This window comes from Opisthorchis viverrini (genome assembly GCF_000715545.1).
Source record: "Opisthorchis viverrini unplaced genomic scaffold opera_v5_135, whole genome shotgun sequence".
Classification (NCBI taxonomy): Eukaryota; Metazoa; Platyhelminthes; class Trematoda; order Opisthorchiida; family Opisthorchiidae; genus Opisthorchis; species Opisthorchis viverrini.
The window spans coordinates 282,932-309,873 of NW_008751792.1; the positions used below are offsets into that span (position 1 = coordinate 282,932).

Here is a 26,942-nt window from a genome sequence, read left to right on the forward strand (position 1 = left end):
CCATGTGAAGGGTGGAGAGCCAGAGGCGGCCAAACAATGGCTTGGCAGCGAAGTGTGGAAGCCATTACCAGCAAACTCAGCTGCGCTGGCCACTGCCGTCTTCCTGGATGGGGACCCCGAGGCGGGCCACATCAATGGCTAGAGACATTATCAGACATGGCCCAGTCGCGCCCTCGATGGCGCTCGTGCATCCAAGCTATTGCCTTCAATGCATAGCTCCTTTTCCAACCCCCCCCCACTGACAGTGCTGGATTTATGCACCAATTTGCCAGCTCGCGCGTACAATGCGCAGCTGCCTACCCCCCCAAATCATCGGTGAATGAAACTGCGGCAGCTACAACCAGTGTACGACGAGTACGCGGTTCTTACAACTGACAATGATGATGATGATGAGTCACTGCTGTCAACTCCAGAAAACGAACGGTGCATGGCAAAATCAGCCATTAATTGCTAGCTGTGACTGCTTGTAATCAGGAAATCATAGGCTATTAGCATTTTGTGCATGTGATCGCCCTAGATGACAAGAGGGAAGAACATGTGTGCTATGTTTGGATGATGAAGTGGACTAGGAGTGGTGTGACCCCACTAAGACGAAAGCAGCAACATCTTGCACGTCAACGTTAGTCGTGAGCCTCACAGATAGTTTCAGGCTAACCCATGTATGAATGTTTTTGTTAAATATTCTTTTTCATTATTTTTCATAGAACAAACGGGAGAACAGCTGTCGTCCGCTTGTATATCTTGGTATTGTGGGACAAGTGACAAACCGAACAAGGCCAATCCTGCTACAGACAAACAGCAACGCTGCTCTTTTTTGGTTTTCCTGATTTAAAGGCCAGGCTCAGAACCACCGGCGGTGGGCGATGCACCCGTGCTACTGGTGGCATACGAACGCACCATGGTGCAACGTAACAGGGCGTACCCGTCCACCACGCGAGAGTTTCGTCCTTTGTGCATGGTTCCAGATCTGCAAGGTGGAAAACCATTCGAACAGTCATGAGTGCGGTTTGTGCATTAATAAATAACTCCAGCTACCAGGTATTTTATCCTGTCGGGGAAAATCCAGGCCAGTAAAACAGCTCAGTCTTTTCAAACAAGCAAGCAGCAAACAACCACTGGAAGAGGTAAGTCGCGGAAGCAAATGAAACATCAACTACTTTTTTGGCACTGGGAGTAGAATGGAGATGTTTAGAGCCTGTGTACTATGGCTAAACGAAGACGAATCATTGGTGTGAACCACTCTGTCAAGTAGAGGTGCACCAATGCTGTGTGAGTGTGTGAATGACTGGGCTGTGGGGCGAAACATGTATTTCCCTCATACTAGGAGGATAGCTGATGGGGATTCGGAGTCTAGCGACCGCTCTGAGGAAGACGGGAGCGGTGTCAAAATGAGAAACTTTGGAGCAGGTTGAGGAATGATTGATTTGGTAGAGTACAATTGAGAGTTCTGGGGTAGTAGGAGAACTGTGGATTGTGTTAGGAGGGTCACAGTCACTCTTAGATACCTATATGGGCTGGAAGTTCAGATAGGACTGTGGAAGCGTGGGAAAGTGAAAAATAGCTATCCGGTATAAGAAAAACTGATTAAATACTTATGGATAGGCTAGAATAAAAAATCTACAACACCTGACCTTGAAATGCCTCAGTTGACATGCTCCCTACAAATTGGGAAAAAAACGTACTATGATTACACTTTCTCTATAATAGCAGCACATCAGCGGCTACAATCTCGTTGTGGATTGTGTATACAACGCTTGTCTGAACGGGTGATGTGTACTGTAGTATTTCTTGTGGCTTGTCGCCTATTATCCATTGGGTTTAAAATAACACGAAGCTCACCTGAACTTCACGATGTCCCACTAATGAATGAACAAATTAGGACTGATGGATTTTGTATGAGTCAGACGAAACCATCGTCATATCTTCCCTCTCATTGACGCTCTTCAGCATTAGCTCTGGTATTATGACATTAACTCACAGCCACCGATTAGCTTCATCTTGAAACCGGAATCACCGACTTACATAGATCTTTGGGACACGCTGTGCGGATATTCAGTGTTTCGGCCCAAGTCAACATTATAAGGTCATAAGGTTAATCAAGCACACCTGTGCGTTTTCTGGACGTGCCGAGGGCTAGGCACGCAAAGTGAAGCAACCTTCCACGGGCTCATTTTTACCACAAGCCAGATGAGCATCACCGCGCAGCGGACAGGGCTTATTACCACAAAAGTCGGTGTGACATGGTACGAGGTCCGTTGCACGCCAGCGGTTACTCCTACTATCATCGGCCGCGATAAAACCCAACTATCCGTCACCAACACGACAGAGCTAGCCAACACCACCGGCGGTATTTGTGTATGTCCCGAGTAGTAAGGATCTTGACGAATTCGTTGGTTACAAACTTTTGCAGTTCACAGGACGGCACCTCATACTTAACTAGGGAACTTCAGGTGCCCGACAACCCTTCCGTCAAGCGCTGGGTAACTCAAAGTAGATCGTAAGAAAACTTGGTTAACTCGTGTTTGTGTTCCAGATAATAGGAGATGAATACGAGATGATTCCTGCATCTCACTGGACAAAAACAAACTGGATAGCCGACGCTGTGCGTACTGCTCGTAATTAGCAAATACGCTCAACCTACTGGCTTCTCCGGATCCATCGAATATATTATGGTTTCGCTGGCTGCCTACTGAATTTGTAGTATGCTCATTCGTATCTCTAAATAGCGTTGATGCTTCGAGTACATAATGCACTCACGAATATCACATAGTTATCCAGCATGTATTCACTGAACGCTTCCTCAAATGTCGTAAGGGATGAAAACTGGACATAAGCTAATTTCTCGACAAACTTATCTAAGGCCGTATCAGAGACTGTAGCACTGCGACCCTAAAACTGAAATGCAGTGTTAGGAGTGGGAATGAGCACAAGGAAGACGAATCCCAAAAGATATAAGGCTGATACTAGTGGATTCTGGTGTGCGCATCCATACAGTTAAATGCAACTTTCTTGCACAAAACAATTTTTCACAAATTAAGGCTTCCAAGAAGTGAGTATCTGCCGGCTCAAGACAGTTCCTGACAACGGTTCGCGCTAAGTACCAATTGCCCATAGGCACTGTGGGATGGGATGCCCGTGGAATGTCCCAGTGATTCATAAATCCACAAAAAATTCACTTCTCGGCGTGTTATCAAAGCGGAACATACGGTTGAATGTGCCAGCAGAGGGTAGTAGTAAACTGCAACAAAGTTGATAGATTTTGGATCCTACACTCATCCTATTCACTCGGAATGCGTGGAGGCAGCACCCTATAATGTTGTGACGAACACACCGTTGTTGGTCGATTCGCAACCTCAGTTCATTCACCAATGGCATCCTAGAACAACACTGTCCGTCCATAAGTCTGAAAGCAGCCAAAGAGTTCATAGAGAGCCGCAAAACTGTCGACTTTGACGAAGGTGTGCATGACTGCCAGCTCCTTTTTTCGCATAATAAATCAGGAAATAACTGGTGTTGTGCGTCCCTGCAAAGGTGGCACTGACCGGGAAACGTCGAGCTAGATCTAGCTCTGTGTGTCTGAGGAGAAATACCGGCCAAAACGGCTATTTAAGATTCCATCACAAGTTCAAGGCCACACTCGCGGAGCTTCGGAAGAAACGAAGAAGGCGCCTACCTCAATCTTTCTTTGCAATAACATAGATCAATTGAAGCAGCTGGTAGTCAAATCCTTAAATTTCACCGCAACGTATTTCGAGACTTCCGGTAAAAATGTTCATATTAAGACACAGCCACGCAATCATTGGCTCACCAGAGGTATGCTGTCGGTTGACCGAGGGGCTGTTCTGAAGGCGGTGAGTCGTCAAACTTGGAGATTTACCGCACCAAAAAGTTGGAACTTTATCGGACGCACGGTACGCTCTGTATTTTCTGTCACAAAAGTCCACTAAATTGCTACCTGCAACAAAATTCCCGGCCTTGGCTTTGTTTAGCAAGACCGCTGATTAAATGAAAGAGCAGCTTGCCGCAAATAAGCCGCTAATCGTTGTCGAGTTTACAGGAACAAAAACGATGTACCCATAATTTATGCACCCCTGAGAAGTACCTTTGAATGCAATGAAGAAAAAGACGTTGAAAATCCAACTTGCCCAATCGGTTTTGGCCTGGGGGCGCGGGCCAGTCGTGCTGATCCATGGCCGGGAAAAAGAAAGAGGGAGTGTAGACTTGGTGTGCGCTTAAAAAACTGCGACCGTCTAGAAGGCTTTCGAGGATTGGATTAATTTGATCAAGTTGCCAAAATTTTATGTATTTTTTCTTAGAAGTATTACACTGGAAAAATTTGGGTGTGCACCTTGAGCTTACCGCATCCCGTTGCTAAAAATTTACTGATCCCAACGAAAACCGGAGGCCATTACTGACTTCAAGTGACCTCGAGATTTAGGGTGAGCATCCAGGGCATGGAAACAGTATGGGGGTGTGGCGACGTGAAGATTATCGCAGTGAGGTGAAATGAAGACTGCATCGGAGCGTTGTGCCATTTCATAAAAGCGGATTGGCGCACTGGTTTCGTTTTCGGTTAAGTCAGGTTCAGGAGCCCTGTTCACAGTTGAGGTGCTACTGAATCGTAAGATCAAGTGGTCCCCATTACAATCATTGAATTTTTTAACACGATAGGCCTGTACTGCAGAGCATTGAGATTTCAAACTCAAGTGGATCACTATGAGACAAGGCGCGTGGGTCTAAGTGCATGGAATGTTAAATTTTCATGTGTTCTCAAGTGAGAGAGAGAATACCAGACCCGAAGTTCTGAAGCAGACAGCGGAGGGTTTGTAATCAAATCAATCGCGACAGCCCTGAGGCGTCAGATCTCCTTCTGGACTGTTCTGAAACAGACGCTTTTTTCAAGGTAGATATGCGAAGAACCTGCATTTATGTGACCAACGGTCCTTATGTGGACCAAGGTTGCGAAGCCAAAATGTAAGAAAAGGTGAAAGGTTTGAGTTCATTGAGGTATTTCGTTAATACGGGACCAGGCCAGGGGTGTGAGGTAAATGGATGAGGATGGATTGGCATGAACGCCAAGAGATGATGAACAAAGGTCGTAGGAAAGCTGGAATTTTTCTATAAAACACAGAGATGAAAATAAAAGTAATACTGGAGGTCTATGTCTACTTATTTACTGCTATCAGTAGCGGACGACTGGTGGTGCGTTACCTGGAAAAATAGCCAACGGTGGCCTGTTGCCTGCCCAAGAGACCCGACCCATAACTGTTTGTTGGCATGGATGACAGGGTGAGCTTAGTTTGGAGCGCTTACAAGATGCACGGCACAATGAGGATGAGTCCAAATTGGAAACCACGACCGGGTGGCAAAGGTGTTTTTATAGAAATGCTGAATCAAAGTTCAGCCCTGGAGTCGCCGGCGGCGGGTAGAAGACACGTGCTTCTGGAAGGTTGGCATGTATTCGAATGTGTTGCGACGCGATGTGCAAGGTTGGGACACCTTGTGGACGCAAATGACCGCCATACGAGGTTTCTATATTTCACTGTGAGTTGCCAAATCACCAAAAGGTCATGAATGCGGTTTCTAAGATAAGGAAGGTTTCTAATTCCACAATTTTGCTCTTCCACCGGTGGAAAGCCAGACCTGTGAGGCGATTCAGTCGATAAGAACACCGGAGACTCGTTCTTTGACAGTTCTTTCTCCGTCGGCTTCTGACTAGTCGCACGCACACTCAAATCAGGGCATTTGGCTCCGAACATTGGTGCTCTCTGCTGTTATCCTCGTCAACCTGCATTACGTTATACCATACGAATAGTTGTACCTGAGGTGGTTGCTATTTTATTTGAACAACTCCTCATACAGATAGGAAGAATTTGCTGTTGGTTACACCAGTCTACCTAGATCGTCTCACCACACGATCCCCATCCTGAAAATGTTTAGCGGCGTGGACTCCGTCATCACCCGGAATTCCACATCTGACATTCAGTGCAGTTGAATGGGTAAGGGATTTAGTAGGCGCAGTCGTTAACTACCAGCTATTTTGGTTTGCAAGACTTTTGGGCATTGGTTATAAATACAATAATCTGAAAACGTCTTTTAGTGACCGCTTGACACCCCAATGTAGCTGTGGCTGCAAAATGGACTGTTCTAGTTGGCAGTCATATTTTCCTTACCAAACAGGCTACGTTCCGCTCATGCACACTCTAGCGCCTTACTGTTCGTGTTCCACCGCAACTATTTGGCTGCTCCCAATGAACAAAAATTTCTTCGAACGCCCCAATTGATTCAAACAAAACTTCCATGTTGAGCGCCATAAAACCAGGGGGCAGTTGTTCACTCAGGTTTCCTCAAGTGCCTTCCGAGAGAAGCGTAAAAATTCTCACATATGACGACAAATTAATCCTCGGACTTGCTGATCTCTGACAATCGTCTTGCATCTGTGTATCTATCGCTGATATTCTGAGCGAAGGCTTGTTGGAAACTTGCTTGCGGAGGAGGTATATGAAATCTTCAAGGGGACGCTTCTGTTCCCGATGTGTGGTAGTCACGCGTGTTCGAAATGCAAGGAGACTGGTGTGAGCTTTCCCCGCGGCTCTTTACCCCACAGAAAAACGGGAGGCGTTTCGGGTTCGGCCGTTTTTTGAAGCGGGCGCCTTCAAGGTCACTCAGGCGGGAATGAAATACAACCCGAAGTGTATATGCGGTTATAAGTCCTGCTCAATACACGAGAAATTATTATTACTGTATACATCCCGTTAGTCTCTTCAAGTAAACGATATACTTGTTTTACGCGCTACAGTTGCCACGTCTCCAGCTTCCTGTATTTTGGCGGCTTTCGGTGTTGCCCTTCCTAACTTCCTGCAGTGTCGTGTGCCGCTGACCCAGCCGATGCAGATGGTAAGCGCTCAAGGGACATTCCGGTATTAATACGCTTATTGTTGGGAACTATGAGTTCGTTTTGGTATGGTGACTTCTTCTAGAACAACCGTCAAATTGCCGTAGTTAGCTAACTGTCGCACGGTGAATAGATCCGATGGACTGCTTATCGTGATAAGTTTGCTGTCAGCAAAGAACTCTAAGGGTTATTTTCAGCTGGTGCTTAGTAAACTCGACAGTCGAACAATGTGAAATGGATCTCGGGTCTAGGCGTTTGCCCGAGTTAACCTGGTGGGATTTTTCTGTTCACTGGAATTCACAAGCGAAAAAACGTGTAGCGCTAATCTTTAAGTATAAGGACAGTAAGTGGAGGCTCACATAGGAAAGCGTCTAGTAGTGCTTTGAACTGGGTTCCAAAGAAGCGTGGACGACCGTCAGACGAAGGTTAGTCTACGCAGCGATTTCCCCAACTGAAAAAAAATCACCCAATAAAACCGCCCCTAGCTTGAGAATCTTACCATGTTCACGGTGTGTGCTAGTTGGATCGACACCGAAAAACCTGTTGGCCAAACGTTCAAACTGGGTATCTCCTTGAACAGTCTTAATGAGGGTTGCGTCCTGAGTGGGCAACTTGGTTGTCATTCAACGGTCTGACTTAGGCCCCATAGGGAATTTGGATGTCCTCGCGAGTAACACGGGGAAAGTGAGTGGAATCATCTATAGAACAGAGAGTGTCTGACCCGATTTCTCATGGTGCAGTGGGAGGACATGTTTGAAGACGGTCAGGTACCTAGCTTCTTTTTGGCATCTGTCCTCATGATATCTTCTGGTCCATTCTTGTGCATGTGTCTTAAGAACCCTTATCCCTCATTAGGAACGTCTTAAGTTGCTCGGTCCCATAGACTTAGTAATGGCACACTCAGGTGGCCTCCAACCGTGCATCATCCTAGGTGCAAATCGTCTAGGTCGTTTGGAAGTCGCTGTTCAGACCGGATTTTTAATAATAGGGAATGCTTCCATAATCGCCGGACGCCGCCGGTCTCTAGTGTCCTAGTGGGAGGCTTGTTTTTACGTCCGAGTGACCCGAATATTTACCTAAACCGATGCGACGTATTCACCTGCCTGCTGTGCCTCTTTGGACAGACGGTGCCTATAGGACAGACGGTAATAGCGCGTGATAGTAGTGCAGGTCTCAACTGCACGTCGAAAGGTTGTCGCTTGTCTCAAACGTATTCATTTTGGGTGCCTCAAAGTGTCTAGATGTTTGATAGTATTCACTCATGCGACTGTCCGTCGTTGGATGTTCGTGCCTTGCAAGCCGTACCAAGATACGGGGTGTAGGTTTGCAGAAATGCATATGCGAAACTAGCCGCACGTTCAAAACTGGCCGCACAACATAGTTTCTCTACTGCTACCCATATATGCGGACCGATAATCTCGGCGGCCCCGTAACACCAGTAAGGTCCCCTTTGATCTGATACAATTCATCGCTACTTTGCACGACGCGCATAATGTCGCCTAATTGCTTCGGAAGCCAAATTGGCTTCCAGCGACAACCTTCCATGTGGAGTGCGAGTCAATACTGAAAAACGTCAGGGACGTGCATGTGCACCTCCCTCATGCCCGACTTAACCCGCACGGCATTGATTTGGTGAAATGAAGTGATGACTACTGTTTCTCAATAGGTGCACCAGTCAGGATGTAGTTTTATGCATGCTATTTCATTTACTTCGATTCTGGAGTATATTGAACGTGGAGCATTGGAAATTCTTAGAAGGTCCTAAAATACTGCACTATGTTATGTTTAATTATGCGGGCCATAAAAACTGGATTACGTGGTTGGTAATCCGTAACCAAATAGTTCAGATAGTTGAAATAGTCTCCGGTATGGTCGAATCTCTTCTCTGACCTTTTTCATTATGCTTAACTTGCCTCGGGCACTGAACCTTCCGCTGTGAACCACGCCACCAGCTTGTGACCCTTGTTATGGCCGTGCGTTAACCATCATCGTTAGTATGATATTGTTTAACAATGGTGCTTCGCTTGGCTAGGGAGCGATACTGCAGCCAATCGACGTTCATGCTGTCAGTCTCATTCCAGGTCGGTTGAGCTTTGGAGACACCTCGGATGTGTTGTAGGTTGCCAGTCCTAGGCTTCTTTCCGTAAGATTTGCTGATCTGCTTCCATAATAAGGTTCTGTTGAAATAGATCGACATGGTCTTACGACGGTGAAGCACCATCGTCCTCACCCGGTGCTATTGCGATATGTGTTAATATGTTTGACGACAAATGGCAGGAACGTTACAAGTGTGGTCCTACTTGCTGAGTTACCAGGACAGACCGTACTGACATTCCAAAAACTTGTTCGAGCGATGTTTTTTCGCAGGTTGATTGTTACATAGGTTTTCCGTCTCACGTATAACCTGATTACAGTTGTAGTCGGAAAAGTACGAGCTTAGGTCATTCCGTCCCATTGTCATCATGGGCATCGCATAAATCGTGGATCAGTTAGCGAGCCAAACAACTAAGCTAGACTCGTGAAATCGATGGTAGAGGGCATGCTCTGTAGCGACTAGCAGACTGCTTTTCGGTTTCCATGATCACCTTTATCACTTGGTGTCCCTGATTGCATTTCGTCATCATGACACAAGTTTCCTTTTTTCTGGCGGTATTCTTTGGAAACTGTTATGGTCTTATTCCAACCGCGACTGACGTGCTATCGAACTCCAAGAACCCCAATCGTTATGCCCTGGCTTATTTCACGAACAATTTCATGCAAAATTTACCTTCGTGTGGCAACTTCCACGGAGTCGCATAACGTACTACACGCTCATGGGTGGCCTACGGAAACAGGTTACTCGTAACATCCCATGCTCCGTTCTTACCCTCCATCATTTACTGGCCATTAATGTGGGCACCAGCTATGGACACATCAGTCCCTTCCAATAAGCTGCTGCAGCATACCGTCTCCCGTCCGCTTTCCATAAATTATCCCGTTTTTATCACAAACATTGTGGTTCGAGTAAACCAGCCAAAAGGCTCGCACTTTAAATTCTCAACCACTCGTTATTTACTACTTTTCCAAATCACAGATGCGAAACTAGCAAGATGAGCTTGCGCAACCACATCCGTCTATCCGTTACTAAGGGCGTCAGGTGATTCGCTGGCATGTTCTTAATGGAGTGTTCCATGCGGGATTCTTGATAATGAGTCAAAATCGCTACAGCAGGGGAATATGGAGTGTTTTATTACATTTTCGTAGATATTCCTGAAGGGAAATGTGCTGTTCGTCCGTCGGACTCGCAGTCTAGTCCCTTTGCAAGAAGTCCACTAGGCGATTCTGGAGTGACAAGGCAATTGTTTGTTTCCTTTGATCGTACGAGCTGTTTGTGTGCGTTGTGAGCAAGTTATCTCCTAGCTGGTGTACTGACTACTGAGTGCCCTCAGCGTTGATCATGCTGGACTGTTCGCACACTTTTGGGCCCCTCATTGGGGATGCAGCGGATTTCGTTGTTACCTGACTGTTCGGTTTCGCCACCATCAGTGCTTGTTACAACGCATAACTATCCTTGATATCGCATATAGCTTCAAGGCCTATTGGCGTCCGACCTTTGCTCGATGGGAAAGCAGTCCATGGTTCTCTGGCTTGTGTAATCCTCCATACGTGGGGAAGTCGCTCGCGCCGATCCATCGCTCTTTGTCGCGTCGCGGTTGGAATGGTCAGTTCGAACTGCCGGCAGCTAAGCGTCAATGACAGTGCCAACCTTCGGTGATGTTGGTAATACGTTTTCCCTGGATCCTATGGTTGGATTAGCTGCAGTCGTTTCCATTCGAGAGGAGTTCGCTTTTCAGATACTGCATCCCAAGCAAAATAAATGCCACAAAACTAGGGGTATATTCGTTTACATTTCCTTCGGGATAGAATGCTTTCGGCCGGTGACCTCTGCGGTAAGGGAAACCATTTCAGCCAGTCACCTAAAAGTGTTCCATTTACAGTATCGCTAATGCCATTCGGTTCGGGGCTGTACAATGCAGTGAAGGTGGAGCTACCCGCGAAATTGAGGCGACATGGTCACGGAATTATCTTGTTTTACAGGACATTTCAAGACATCCTTCGTGGTGCCTCACGTTATCACGTAATGGGCACCTGGTCGCGATTGTTTTGCGGTAATTGATGTAATCAGGGCAACGCTTCGGATTAGTTGTGAAGTGTTGGCGACTAACGTATGCCTGCCGGATTAGCTATCATCGAACTCAAGACTCCATGCAAGCAGCCCCCCCCCCCACATGGATCTTTCGTCTGTTCGGCGTGATAAGTCCATATCGTCAATCGATCTTATATGCACGACCGTATTAATACCTAGAAGTGTAGGGAATTTACGTAAGAGTCCTTGTTGATGTTTGGAAAACAGGCTAAAAGGTATAAGGTCAGGTGGCTCTGGACAGGAAGGAATTTTAGCTCAGTAGCAAGTAATCTGATGCCCTTTGCCGATGCATCCATGTAATTCACAAGTACGGACTTGAATCCATCAATCACTCAACTCTTGTGCTTTCTTCGGATTGTATAGTGCTATGCACATTTGACGGTAAAGTCTTCATTGAATTACCCGCATGGTGCTACTGAACGAAGAACCACCTAACGCTTTGAAAAAGTGCTAAAGGTTACGACTGGTTTGTGTGGCAGTAGTCATACTTCGTACGGTCACCATCGGACGTGGTGTGGAAAGCATGTATCAGTATTACCTCATTTCAAGTGGTTGATCGTAAGATGTCTGGGCTGTTGGGGTTCGAAATGTTCCTGTAAAAAGGTCGCCCCTTTCTAGCCATTTTCGATCCCCGAATGTCAGGGATCCCTTCGCGGATGTCACTTCCGAACGGAGACCAGCACCAGGCGCCCCCAGTATGCTTCCTCGGCCTCGGAAAACCAGTGCATAGTCCACAGAGTAAGAGTCTGATAATCCTGTCATTTGTCATCTGTTCATGACACTAGTGTAACCTTGGGTACTCCTGCAAGTCACATGTAACCCCTTGCGCCAGGTCATCTGGTCTATCCAGACCAGACAGTGGATAGCCCGAGCACTTGGTCTCCTTCCACCTTTTGTTCTAGAAGGGGTTCGTGAACGTAATTTAGTGGCACGTACCGAAGGCGTAGTGCTGCAAAAGTTTCATCTGTCGTGCAGAGGTACCTTGTTAGGCCTATAACCACCATGAGGAAGTGAAGCCGCTGAGATGAGAGTCGTTACAGGTATCATTCAATGACTTGACAGCCGCTGGTTGCCCGGTAATCACCGTTTGAAGTTTCCTCAAAAGATGCCCAGTTGCCTCTACCTAATACTGCCTTGAGCGAGAGGGCTCATACTAGAGGATCCAACTAAGCGGATGAAAAGCACGAATCATCTAAATTCACTTCAAACCGGACAGGGCGCCCACCACTCTTGCACACTCTTGTCTAACAATCAAGCAATCAATTGTCAGTCTAAATACACAGTGCCCACGAATAGCGCTCCAATGGTAAAGCCGACCGTTCCCTGTAGTTGTATTTGAGCGAACTAAAGGCTTAGCTCTATGCTTTTTTTCTCTGATAGTATACTGTTCGTAGAGATGTTATATTCGAAGCTGTCTACCGGTGGTTTCTCCTGCAGCTGTCGCACTGTTTCCTCTTTGTTTTGGGGCCACATCCAATCTAAGCTTGCTGGGAGGGCCAAATGTGACCATGTGAGAACTGCGTAAAGACGACAACGAAAGAATTGCGTTCATCATAAGCTTGGGTATTGAGAGTAACGGTGACCAATATTCGTAATGCTTCCTGTCTAACAGCCACCCAAAAGACGAGTTCTTTTCCCGGGATCTGGTCTTTTTAAACCTACTGCTTGAACATACGGGCTCCTGTTTGGGCTCACCAGGCAGACGTGGTTGGCATCGGCTGACTGGCTGTTCAGCTAGTAGGCGCGGACCTCAGAAACGCCTCTAGTGTAAGCCGCATAATATGGTATAAGTACTCGGACCCGGGGGAGTCTTCGCGTTGAATAGAGTTATATCCATTCCTAAATGGCGTCTAACCGGTCAGTCTTTCCTATGATGATTAAACATCCAGAGCTGTAGCCCCTCACAAAACATAATGGACAGGTGCCTGACCCATTCATCCAGTTTTCATCGTTTTTCACTCATGAACTCCGAATATCTGCGAGATGTTAGTTTGCTTATAACACTAGACAACCGAATCCCAGCTGAATCGTAGGTCTTCGAAGAGCTCTAAGAAACCTGACAAGTGAGGTTTCGTGAACTAACTGGCTATGGTAGTTGGCTGTTTGTATCAACATGATTGCTGTCGTTCCTGGTGCTAGTACCGAACTGCTAACCTCGGTGGCTACAGACCTGGCCCATGTTGAGAGGAAGAAGGCCTTCGCTTCGGAGTTGGGAGAAGTTGCATCGCGAAGGGTCACCCGGTAGAAAAAAATAATCCATTAATGAAAAGTTACATTTGAAACATGGAGGACAATATCAGTTGCGGTTTAAAATCGTTCCGAATTTAAGGTCAACATGCTCATTGTTGGCAGATCTGCCAAACCTTTTTAAAGTGAACTTGTTCGGTGCAAACAGTCAATTCAATTTTCCTGGATTTAGTGTTTGTGGTCAATGTGCTTGATGATACCAACTGACCTCTGAGTGCAAACTCACCTATGGGCAATGCTAGTTCCGTTGATTATTCATCCAGACAATGAACTGAAGTCACTCAATTGTTGCAGACTGTCTAAATAACTAAAGAGCAGCGTCTATAATACTCATTTTCTGTAGCTAGTCCTGGCCTCAGAGTCGGTCCGGCAGTCTCCGTGATTTCACCGGTCTTAAATGTAGTCAAAGTTGTACACATTCCTTATCGTAAGCAAAGCCTCCAACTGTGCCTTATGTCATCAATATGTGTATGTAAGTTAGTGGTCCTAATTCTGCCCAGCCGGAGAAGCAGTCTACGGAAGCTAGTGATTACTCCTCCGTGACGAAATCCAGGTAGGATGAAACCGATTGTGGGCTATTGGTTTCTGTCAACCTTGCAGACAGTTTTTACAAGAATGTCTAGGTAACATCAAAAGAGGGATGAATTCTGTCCACACACTAAAAGGGTGCACGGGACTGGATAGGTTGATATTCGCAGCGCTCATATTTGTTTTTGTGTATGTAAAACTCTACTTTTCACCTGCTCCACGTTATACCGTTTAAGGGGGAAGTGTGAGGAATGTTTTTGGTGCCGCAACACACATCTGCTCATAAAGCCTGCACACTGGACCCCGTTTGTTTTTTGTCTTGACGGGCGTACCTTGAAAGTTGCGAATAGTCTTGGTGACGCATAGGTGGTTCCGATGTTTATGTTAATCCTGATATCACTGGGATTGCGCCCGCTGACATCACTAGTCATGTTATTGCGTCGGTTGGCGCAACGAACATAGTATCACCACAACCTCCACACTACGGACGACATCGTTTACCTAGCGGGTTCTGCATTCCGTATTGTCTGCATCGAGTGCGTTGAGTCCGATTTTCCGAATGCCCTATGACCCCATTATTGTCTTCCAGCATACCCCGTACTCCACAAGTTGCGTAATCATATCCTTATCCTAACAAAGGACATTCCATTTGTACATTTGGTTGGTTGTGCGTTTTTGTTCTCGGATGGCCGTTTCCTCATCGAAATGTAACGCCCACCTTTGTGTTGTATGACGTTCCACTCTTTCTCTTTAATCAGGCAATCACTGAACCCGAACGGCTACTGAACGAGTATCGTTCTCACTTGAGTGAACATGGAGGTATCATGCTGGAGTCTATCCCCCATTTGCTTGAGCTGATGAAGTCAACCAATGGGAAACTGGTCCCTAAATGCATTGCCTTGTGCATTATTTCGGCATCTGTATCGGATGTTCAGTCCAAACTATGCAAAGAGGGTGCGTGGGACATCTTACTGAAGTGGCTACAAGAGGCCTTGAAGGAAGATAATGTTCCGTTTCTCATGGAGTTGTTGAACGTCTATCGTGTGCTACCTGTCAGACTTGAACAGCTAACTCAAAATGTCTGCCCTAAGCTCATCAATTCGTTGACGAAGCGATGTGAGCATGATGGTAAATCTCCCTCAGGTTTTAGCTTATTCTTTCAGCGGTACGGGTTCTAGCAGGAGAGATTGTGAAAAAGTGGAAAGGTGTCATAAGTTCTGACTCAAGACGTCTTGAAAGTAGGTCGCCGCCTGTCATTTGTGATTTCCTAGCCGCAGAATCGAAGAAAAAACGCCTGGATATCATCCCTAAATCCGATGACTCAATGTCAACAAATGACGTGAAACATGACAAGAAGCGTCCTAGAACCGTCAAAATGCCTCCAACATTAATGCGTACGGCGGGTATAGAAGATGTACCGCATACTCACCCAAAGTCACGATCTGAGGTGCTGGCAAAGAAAAGGTGGGTGGTTTTATTTCTCATGGCTAATTCTGGCAGTAAACTGGACACGGAGTCCAAACTGATATCAGAGCTTCCAATAGAGTCGTTCCACCAGAAGATTACTGTGACACCCACTGAACCCCGAAAAGGTAAGCAAACTATAGAACTCTAACACATGTGCTAGTGGTTGCTGAGATTCACGAAAGCCCAGATTTTATCAATGCGCTCACTACGGCCCCTTGTTCTGTGGTACGGAAGAAACGGAAATTGCCCCCACTCAAAACCGAGGCCTTCTCTAGTGATTTGATACAGGTGCGATTCTCTGATTTCCTTCTCATTCTCAGCAGGTAAAGGATGCCGATTCTAATTGCTCATCTGAAGCAATGGATCAAGACAGTAACACTGAAAAAGATTCACCATCGCCGTGCACATCTGGGATGGGCACTAAGAAGTCTTCCATGACATCATTGTCCTCGTCTTTCTCCTCCGAAAGCAGACCCAAGAAGCGAGTCTCTTGGGCTGACGAGGACAAGTTGCAGTCGTTCTTTTATTTTGAGCTTGATGAGTCCGAGAGAGGTCAGTTGCTCTTCGCGTTGCTCGGATCCCGCTTCTCTGAGCGCCGGCTGATGTGCTTATTCGCAATTCACCAACTATGTTTTATTTTCATTTTGCGTAGTTAACGTCAATCGGGTCTCAGTGGACGACATACGGCGGAAAGAGCTGTCTCTGGAGCGTCAGTTATTCAAGCGAAACAATGGGGATGCTTTAATTAGTTCTCAGAAGGTGAGTTACGGGCGGATCGCTGGTTTCGAGGGTGGGTTAATTGAGATGTATTTGAGCTGTCGTCACGTTGAGAAGATCTTTTCTGGCTGCAACGGGAACAGGTTTACTCACAGAAGTGAGTATTTTGTGACTTCACTGGGTGTTTTTAAGTGTCGTTTGCGCAGGGTTCTGATCTGCGGGTTCCTCTGGTCTCTATTCATCAAAGAGACCCTAGGAACGATTCTTTCCCTGCAATTGAGTTATGGGTATCCACACGTTGTTTGTATGGACAACCTTACAAATATATGTGTGATAGATACACCGACTTCTGCCTCAATACTGGAAGGTCACATGTTTCTCTCCAGTTTCGGTTGAATTGCCGTTGTTCAACCATTAGTGAGATTCATGGGGAATTTCATAATCTGATGTAGATGGCCGATTTATGGGTCCCAATATGCGCATGTCAAATGTTCCCAAATACCAAATCGTGAACTCCAGTTTTTGTTCCCTGAAAGTGTGATCAGTCAATCATTCCACTCTTTACCCTGCCGAGTTTGATATCTTCATGAGTCGTCGTCTATGCTTGTATGAGTGCCTTCATGTTTTAACCTGTAATATTACAGGTTGTGGGTAATCTTTCTCAGCTACAGAAACTAGCTATCATCGGCAATGCGGTCTACCTCTTAGAGATATTAACCTTCACTCATCGATGAAGCTAACACTAAATCCATTCACAATTACCATTGAACTTTTCAGTCTCAGTTTGACGCTGGGAGATTCGGGTCTCTGACCCCGCTTTTCAACTGCCTGTTTGCACTCACTACGTAAATTATTCGCTAAGAACTCCAAATATCGAACGTAAGAAGTCGATTCATAAACTCAATTCTTTTGGGTTCAGCGTTGACTAATCGGGGTACTGCAGCTGAGATGTGCCCCAGTTCATGAGCCCGCTGATGAGTTGCCTACCCTTTTTGCTGCGTCCTTTTTTCTCACTCGATTCGGCCACCTGTAGGTTGAATTCAACCCATTCGTGATTGTCGCGAACAGTGTTGGGGCATATATATGGTAACAGAACGCGCGTTCACTTTTATGTAATCCGCACAACCATAGGGAGTCGATATCTTTAATTTTGCTGAAGATGACGCAGCCAGTTGGTATCACTGCTTGGTTGTTTTCGAGCCATTTGGTTTGGCTTGTGTACGTCAGTTAAAGGTTGCGTGGGATGAGCTTGGGCCAACAGTCGTAATGAAAAGGTAGTCACCTGTGGTCTCTCAACGCCTGGCTGCCATGCCAATTGACGCAGGTACAAGGACTGAGGTTCCCAATCTTAGGCGGAAATAGTCGGTATACAAGGTTGTTTTCGAACCACGGACCGTCCGACCAATAAGTTCGCGCCCTAACCACTGAGCCCTCTTGAGCTCTCAAACGGTCGTTGTCAACTCTTCATACCGTACGCCCATAGTCGTTGGACCCCTACAGAACCAAGTCTATCTGCGCTCACGATCGACTGTCTCGTTTGGATACCACGCTTAAATAACGTATAAAAGCTGTGGTCAGAAATAATTTAGTGATGGCCAACCTTTGTGCAAGATCCCCTGTGCAAGGGATTTCCACCGGAGGCACTAAAAGCGTGTTACAACTGTGACAGCAACCCCACTATTGCGGCATTCGTTCTAACGATCACCCAGTCTTTGTGAATCTTACAAGCTACCAGACCCCTGTTGCTGCAATTGGTGAACGGCATCCAGCACTCGCTACTACATGTGCCAGGCGCGCCACAACATTTGGAAGGTAATACATGAGAATTAGGTGGAAATTAGTCTGGGGAGTCAACTACAGATAACGAACGCTGGCAGTTGCTGAAATTTTCCTGACTAAAGTTCCAGCAGGAGCATTATATTCTGAATGGCTGAGAAGTACAGCAGGTATCAGTTTTTGAAAAGCTCCCTCCCTATTTCGTGTCGGTGGCTTCCTGTTGAATAATGATATCAACTTTGTTTGAGGATATTCGAAGAGTATAATTTCTTAGTTTCAGTGCAATGCACAGGTCAGTTATTGTTCAAAGTCCGGTATGGCTAGGAGTGTCCAGTAGTAAGGATCTTTAGCCTTCTGATAGTTGCCATATTTTTGTCTGAGTCGAACCAGTGTTAATGCTGCTCCACAAAGTCGGGTGGCCTTTCGAATCGGGGCTTGAAAACCCTAGGTTAATTCTTTTCACGCCGTTCCGCCGAACGTCTGAAAACAAGTATGTTGGATGGTGCTCGAACTTGAAGTGGTCAGTTTTGTCATGATTCTGCTCCAGTGCACAACCTGCATCCGCTAATCCATAAAATTTCTGTTGTCGGGGTGTGCTGAGCTTAGTGTACCTAATATCTGCGGCTTGTTCAACCCAACCTCAGGATGAATTTTGAACCTTGGATTTTCGGGTGTTCCTGTCCAATCCTGAGCAGTATAACAGTATACTGACCGTAATGTTTCTGGGTTGTGCACTAGTGGTGTATCGGAGCAGTGTCTACGTTTTTGGGGGCTTGTGGTTGATGTTGAATTCGGGAACACCTATTGATTTTTGTTTTCGAACAAGGTACACATTCCCGTGAATTTCGGTATAGCTCCGGATGAACCACTTCATTTCACTATGTTCCAGAAGTGCCTTGAAGCATTTCACCTCCTCCCAGCTGCACAACATTAAGGCACTAAAGTATTGTCACAGTCTTGCAGCGAATGATAAGCTGCTTGTTTGTAATTTGCTGTGGTCTCCAACCTCCTAGATCCTGTGGCATTTGGTTAAATTTGGCCGGAAGTTGATTGGGTCTTCCAAGTGAATAGGTTCTTTTCGATTGGAGACATCGGGATGTTTTTGTGTTTGAGACTGCTCCATATTCATTTTACGTACGTGGGAAGTATCGCTTCCTACCGTTGGTCTCTGTCGTCAACCGGTTCCTTTTAGGTTCTGACTGAACTTGCAAGGCGGAACGAACTTATGGACCCATGTCCTGTTAGCTGGACGCCTTTGAAGTCCATCAAACTTGGCTTTTTATGCACCGGAAGTTAGCATGCCCCACAGGGCTTTCGGTTGCGCTAAATTGCATCTACGTAACACGTACCTGTCCATTTCGACCGTTGTTTCACTCCTCAATTCATAGATACGGGTTAGCGACACTGTGTAGAGGGATTCCAGAGTTTAGGAACCTCATGTCACCGGTAGGTTGACTTCTATTTCTCCTTGAATCATTTGAAAATCTATTTTTCCAGAATCAAGTGGCAGCTTACAACTTGTACTAAGAAGCCTTCGTACGCAATCGTCCAACTCTTAGACAGTTGTTTACTGATGGGAGTTAAGGTGGTTGATAATCTGCGACTGCTGGTTTGCTTTTAAACTGATCGTGCTGGTTAGGTTAGTGTTTGTTAATTTCTGTGTTATGTGGAATAGCTGACAATCATGGATTTGTCCAGATTTAATCCTGTTTGGTGGGCGTTGATGCGTTAAACATCATGCCGCACTGTTTGAATGTGGAAACGACTCTAGTTGTGTACTCCAGTGTCTTCGGCTCTCCATGCCGGATATGTGGTCGCCTGTATGGGTTTTCAAGCAGTGTTCCAGGTGTTGGAAATAGGTTGGGTTGAACTACGTAGATGGTTTTGTTCACGGTCTATGACAAACAGCGTTTTCTGTTCAACAACCTCCGAACAGTGTTCTTGTCCCTTGTTCATTCACGCTGTTGGAGATGACGGCGCTTCGACGATCCATGAGTCAAGGTAGATGGTACTGGTAACCAGTCGTCACGGGACTTAACGACAGCATCATCATCATCATTAGACAGCAACGTTAGTGTTGGCGCTGATGCTTCACAGCTGTACAACCATAAGGTTCGTCTAGTTATATATCCTCTATCCCCTTTGGTCGAGAGAGCATGTCTGCTTGTCGCACATTTAATCTCAGATCAGGCTCAAACGACACGCTCAGTGATCAATCACTTGTCGTTTGCTTCGTGGTCAAGTTATCGAACATCCCAATCTATGTAGAATTGACCATGGGTCGTTAGTGAACACCAATCTTGAGAGTTTTGTCTCCGGTTGATCTAGAAATACATGAGCCTATTTCGAATGTGTTGTAGTGAAGCGTAATTGCATTGATTTGCCACGTAAAGGATGGAACGCTCCAACAACTCACCGGCTTACCGGATGTCCCAGTCATCGGAGTGGGGGCTATGTTTACCAACGTGCCTCCGCTTTGCGCTCCCTGGATCTTTTCACTCCGCTTTTCCGTCAATGTACGGCATCTAAGTGTCCTTATCTACCGCCAGTTTACCGTTGCGTATGATGGTGGTAGCCACGCATTTGTACAACAGTAAACAAATCAGAATAGGTGTCACGGTTCAAACTCATGAATTCGGTCAGCAGCGCAGTGGTTACTGCCCAGTTAATATCCGACTGTCATTCCAAAAGTCCTCAAGCTCACGATTTGCAGAGCTCCGAATTATCCATCGCTACTTTGATGGTTTTTCAAGGGTCTACTTCCCGGGAGTAGTTGAATGGTGCCGGTGTGTTATGCTGAGATGAGAGCTGGAGACTTTCTAACCAGGAGGTATGATTCCATCCTAACCTTGGCATCTCGACTGTTACTTTCCATGTTCGGACAACTTTACGGTATCAACCTTATTGCGTGGCAGCTATGCACCGAAAGGGTATTATTATACCTAGACGCCTTTCCTCTTCATGGTGCTAGAAATCGGGGGGATCCACGTGTCATCAGTACCTACTCATACGCCGACAGAACGTCTAATATAACTCCATGGTCGGCTGCGCGCAACAAACCTTTTCCTGCTACACGGCGCGGATATCCAGTACCTTGGGTGCCATAGAATAGGTATCCAGATTCCAGGTACTCCACTTTGGACCCCGTGACCCTCATTACTCACTTGAGCTTTGAGAGAAAAATTCCCAAAGATCACCGACCCACGCAGTTTGACCGCTCCCTTACGTTCCAAGTCGCTAACTTACTCTGGGGTGACAATTCAGGCATCCGAAAGTGTCATGGGATGCATTAAGTTCTCTCAGATCATGTTCTGTTGACTTGTCAGTATCTGAATTCCACAGTTAACGAACGTCCGACCACGCTTTAACTTATCAGTTCTTCAGCTGCAATAGAAGTGCTTAGTTCAGGTGGTTTTGGGTGTTTACGCTTTGTGGTTCGGCTGCTTGGTGTTCTCCCTAAATGTCATGTAAAGGCTTGTTCGAAAATTGGGTGAACCTCGACAACCGCTGAACGTGTGGAATCTGGAGGCAAGTCGTTCCTTGTTTAAGTGAGTATGAGTGCCGTGCAGTCCTCTTGTGTCATCATCGACAGCACGAGTGTTACGCAACACTGATGCTTCTCTGGCAGACCCCGCTTCTCCCTGTGTCACTCGTTATCAGTGGTTGGTTGCTGGCAGTGCCCGATTGCAACCAACAAATATGTTGAAGGAGCAACTTTCGGTGTCACCTACTCCCATCCTAAAATATTAACACGACTTCCGCCTCTTGATAGGATTCGTGTTTAGATGGGTCGCGGGTAAGGATGCAGACGGTTCCGCTACCAGTCACCATTCAGGTGATGGGATTAACATCAGTTACCGCCTCCAGCGCTATGCTAAGTAGCATGACAAAAACAACGGATGAACTTTACAGGAGTTAAACGTGTTCCTCGTTTATAGCAGCTTCATTTTGCGGAAACCGGGCTCTTGCAAAAGGTACTCAAAATCCTCTTGTCTCCCTTACGATCCGCTTCTGGCGAAAGGTTGGACAGCTCTTATGTCCAAGATCCGATGTAGGTCGAGTGCGGGGCATTCTACGTAACCACATCTGATTCGGTAACACATTCCTGGTGGCTGTAACATCTTCGAATGCATCCGACAGATGTTGTTATCGACAGTGGGGCTATGAATTCCCCAACCAGGGTGTCACTGACCTCGAACGTGCTGCGGGATTTCCGCACCAAATCGTTTCGCGTTAGACGTAATAAAAACCAGTTTTTTCACGCTTCTACCGGTTGACGTACACATTTTGACGCTTAAGGCTCGCGGGCTAGTCACTCCACCAGTGAAGTGATTGTCCATGTGACGCTGTGCGAGTTCTCCAGTTCGGTCGTACTATGCATATCTGGCTCAAAGTTACGACGATATGTACAGACCTTGGATGCAGATGAGCTATGTTGAGATCCAAGACAATGACGGGACTCCGTCACTACTGATGGGTGGGCACTGTGGTTAGTTGGAGTATGACCTGGGATCTGAGGAAGAGTGTATGGTCCTTTCGGACGTTTCATATTTATGTCGGCCGTAAGAACCCAACTCGCGCTAATTGGTTCTCGTGACATAGCAGCCACCGGAGACATCTCCGTGGTTTAGTCTACCAACTGGGAAGACCGCGAAACAAATGCTTTTTCTGACTTTCAAGTGGTGCTCTCCCTAGATGGATACTCAAATTCCTAGATCGGAGTCTCCAGTTGCATCTCGAGCACGTCTAAGTCATGTTTGTTCAAAATTAAATTCAGTGAAGGCTTTCCGGGTAAACCAGTTGGTTTGGCGGGATCAGTTGAGTAACCTCCGTTCCGGAAGTATCGTTGCATTTATTTTCACAAGCCTTGTACGTTCATGAGGTTGCTTTTCCAACAATGGTAGCTCGCCCTGTTAATTGTTGACCAGTCTTTGTGCAATGAGGGGCGTGTGAGTAACCTGCTTCGGAAGCTTATTGTCCATCCATCTGCGCTTTTTTCGGAAATGAAATCCAGCGAAAATGCAGATGATCCGGTTGACCCATCATCACTTGGTTATGATATTTCGGTAAATTAGATGCGAGAATAACTTGCTACAAAGCCGTCCGAAGTTACCGTCCTGGTCGTCCACCGTACACTCCAACTCGAAACAACACATGCCTGAGCAGAACTTGCACATGATATTTTATCTGGCGCACCTCTGCGCCAGGGTCATTCTAAAGTGCAGTAATGTATCCGGACAAGTTGCCGTTGTCATCGTGCTTATATAGTTCGTCGGTGTTATCACGCGAGTGGTTAGAGCGCGAATTTACTGACCGGAATGTCCGTGGTACGAACCCGAACTCTGCCTTTCGACCCCCTGTTTAGGCTTGGGCAACCTGGCAGTATCTCAGCCCCCGTGCTTCCTTCTGGTGGCATGGCAGTTAGGCACCAAAAGGGTGTTATCACGCAGTGGTTAGAGCGCGAATTTACTGACCGGAATGTCCGTGGTACGAACCCGAACTCTGCCTTTCGACCCCCTGTTTAGGCTTGGGCAACCTGGCAGTATCTCAGCCCCCGTGCTTCCTTCTGGTGGCATGGCAGTTAGGCACCAAAAGGGTGCTACAGCTGAACGATTATCACGCGAAGCTGTACTCCAGCGGCTTCAAACGAAGCACGCTCTGTGCAGTCGTCTGCAGTCAAGTGATTGCTGCCTCGAGTAAGCCACATAACTCGGTCAGTCCTATATATCGTTGAGTTGCCATATTTTATCCACCGGTACTGGATCATCCTCCAGAGGTGCACCTGAGGACCATCTGTGGACAATGCAACCTGGGGAGAACAGAGAAGTTCGCCGAAGACGCCTAACTGTCGGTGCCAACACCGTCGATGGTTTTGAATGCGCCGTTCTACTAAGTGGCTGGTCTTCGTCCAGTTCCACGATTGCGCAGGTGCTCTCCGCCGGCGAGTCCACTGTTGCATGTTCGCACATGCTTCGCTGGTTGCATCACTGACAAAGTAAGACTGCCTTGCACCACATTTCGTCGTCTCTTGTTACCCGTCACTCCTAGAGTTACACTGGCTCCACAGCAACCACCCCCAAGCATCTATTTCGAGTTGCATTCTGGTTCACGTGCTGTTGGGGCGGTTCTTTCAGCATTGGGTCCTCGTGACACTAAGAGATGGAAGTCGGTGTCAGTGTCCATACTGAGTGCAAGCCATCCGAGCGGTGGTCGATGGAGTGACATCTCGCGATTCATTCTTGTTGCTAATGCTAGCTGTCATCAGATACTTTGTTATTTCGCAGTTGAGAAAAGTCTGGTTAACTGCTCTCCGAAGTGATATACCCGTGGCTCAAAACGAACACATCTGCAAATGAGCTGCTCCGTCATCTATAAATTGCTTTGCTGTCTCTCGTCTTCCAAGTTGAGAAATATGTATTTAGAATTCATCAGCCCCCACTCTGCAGGTTTTGACATATCCGGTGTTGAGGGATCTCAGTGCGTTATGTCATTCGCAATTGACTGGTGTGATTTATCCTTGGAAAGTGAAACCGAAAGCTAAGGTATACCTTCCATAGCCCTGTTGCGTTCACCTTTCGGGCAGCTTTAGTCAGCTAACTCAGATGGCTGCCCATATGCAGTTTCATTGCAATGACTTGGCGGCTGCATTCGACGCTGAAAAAGTGAGTTGCTTGCCAAGTCTACATAAGGGTATGATCGGAATCATGCTGCACCCTCCGCGAGGAATGGCAACCTCACTGTAGCTCAGTCGCCAGATACCGGAACCAGCTAATTCTATTGTTGGTTCGCTTGTCTTTCGTTTCCACGGGATATGTTCGTACCGACCATGAGCTGATGTCCACGATGAGGATTGGTCCTGATTCTGTCAATTATATGGGCTCGGTCGTCCAACTTATGCTCTCATTTCACCCACTTAGGTGACGATCCGCTAACCAACACTCAAGACGTATCTCGGTAGTGCTAGTGTGTTGTAACCTTGAAACCACAGTCTTTCAGGTGTGTGCCGGCACGGTTTCCAAATTGAGTCCCATTTATCCTAGTTGAACTACAAAGCCGAGTATGGGGCTTTTTCCCGGGACAGTTTGAGGCCGGTGATTCAACAAGTTGACTTAAATAACTGCACGAGTTTGAAGTAATCCCAAGGTGAAGGTAGTAAGACAGACTTCTTATCCCTGATGCCATCGCGAGTGGCAGGTATGTTTTGATCCGTGTTGGGTTCTTTGCACTTTTAAATCATTGTCACTTCTAAACAGTTTTCTGGTGGTCATGGTCAGCCATTGAGCTATACGAGTGTGCACTTTTAGGGTAATTACCGTTGAACACTTTTCATCGGGCGAAGGGGGGGGGGGCAGAAAAAAATTTAAGGCGCTTTTTCGGTCAAGTGAGAGATGGTTTTTGAAGTTCATGTCACTTGGATGTCCAACGCCGTGATGCAGAAGTTTCCTACTAGTCATTGTACTGATAACGTTGCTGAGGCTTCAGCTGTGTGAATTTCTGAGTGTCCCTCGAACAAGTGCCTCCCTCACGGGGTTTTTGGTATCCTTCTCTGACTTCCATCTTTGTTGCCTACTGGAATGTTCAAACCTGATGAAACGCTGCGGTTTGAAGCCCGGCGACCCGACGCATTCGTTCTACTGATTCCGAAATATCGGGATTTTTCGTTAGCCGGTGGTTTTCTAACCTTCTTGCACACTATGTTCCCATTAGTCCCCGTTTTGTGCATGATACGTGACTAGTAGGTTTGAGAACGTCAAAAGACATTCTAAAAACACTAATCTAACTCAGAAACCAATATCCTTTCAGGACACGGGCCGTTTCGGTGAAAAGGATGGGATTTAGTGTGTCGTTCTTGTCGAGAACGCCACCGCTTTTTGTATCCAGTGTGCAACGCGTTTCGGTGAAAAGGATGGGATTTAGTGTGTCGTTCTTGTCGAGAACGCCACCGCTTTTTGTATCCAGTGTGCAACGTTAGCTGATACTGGTTTTGGGAAAGCGGTATGTTAGTAACTCATCGCAGATAATGTGCTTCTGATTCGCGGTAATGCCCGACTGGTTTTCGAAATGGCGACCTTGATTTTTGCACACAGGCGGATTCACACCACTAGTTGGAAAATCGGTCCACGCTCCAGTAAATGGCTGGGAAAGTTTCCTCAACGCGTTTTTTTTCATGGCGACGCTATCTGTGGGCGTTAAACGTTAACTTCATACTACGAGGTTATTATCTGGAGTTATGAGGGACTCCCCGATTTTAATGTTATGGCCTCAGTGTCATCGCAGTGTGACAAATCTGAAGTTCGTAGTTTGCTTGCTCGTACGTGGGTAATGCTAGCTGTCCCACAGCAGAGGACAGTGCCTCTCTACCTACCAACCACCCTGTAGCCCAAAGCTCTACCGCCTTAATTTGGCATTTACTACTTCATAGACGAATCGACGTGGCATGTTTAGCCTATGGGCTCCCGCGATAATGTAGGATCGTTTGGATCAAATCTTTAGCTACGACCTACTGTGCCAGCTTTCACGTCTCCACCAGCTTACGCCGTATGGGGTTTCGTTTCCCCGATTCATTCAGTCGATAAAATCACGGTCCACTCAGGCGGCCAGGTGCTGGTTCTGTGTTGACTCACCTCACTCTTGATTGAGCTGAGAGAGCGGAACAAAGGATCCAATTCGGCTAAGTGCGCCTAGCTGATGGAAGGGAGCGGGTGCGCTGCCCAGGCTACCAGTCACTTTTTCTAGTTCGTCGAGTTCTCCCTCATGTGGTTGAACGATGTGATCATCATCATCATTCCCAGGCTACCACTTTTTCTAGTTCGTCGAGTTCTCCCTCATGTGGTTGAACGATGTGATCATCATCATCATTGTCAGCTGTAAGAACCGACCGCGTGTCGTACAGTGGTTGTAGCTGCCGGAGTTTCGTTCACCGATGATTTGGGGGGGGTAGGTAGCTGCGCATTGCACGCGCGAGCTGGTGAATTGGTGCATAAATCCAGCACTGTCAGTGGGTTGTCAAGCGGGGGGGGGTGGAAAAGGAGCTATGCATTGAAGGCAATAGCTTTGATGCACGAGCACCATTGAGGGCACGACTGGGCCATGTCTGATAATGTCTCTAGCCATTGATGTGGCCCG

The 26,942-nt window shown here is 46.7% G+C and overlaps 2 protein-coding genes across 2 annotated transcripts in view; one reads left to right on the forward strand and one right to left on the reverse strand.

Annotated features, from left to right (window-relative positions):
* Nucleotides 1–6,808: 6,808 nt before the first annotated feature.
* Nucleotides 6,809–26,942, forward strand: part of T265_06520 (hypothetical protein) — a gene marked incomplete at both ends in the record, with an annotated part of 42,504 nt that continues 22,370 nt past the window's right edge. Inside the window, 2 exons of the mRNA XM_009171803.1 lie at nucleotides 6,809–6,897; nucleotides 14,615–16,082. The remainder of the gene's footprint in view (nucleotides 6,898–14,614; nucleotides 16,083–26,942) is intronic.
* Nucleotides 23,537–23,785, reverse strand: T265_06519 (hypothetical protein; the record flags this gene model as incomplete). Its single annotated transcript, XM_009171802.1, has 1 exon — nucleotides 23,537–23,785. A coding segment is annotated over one exon (249 nt), but the record flags the coding sequence as incomplete, so codon positions are not given.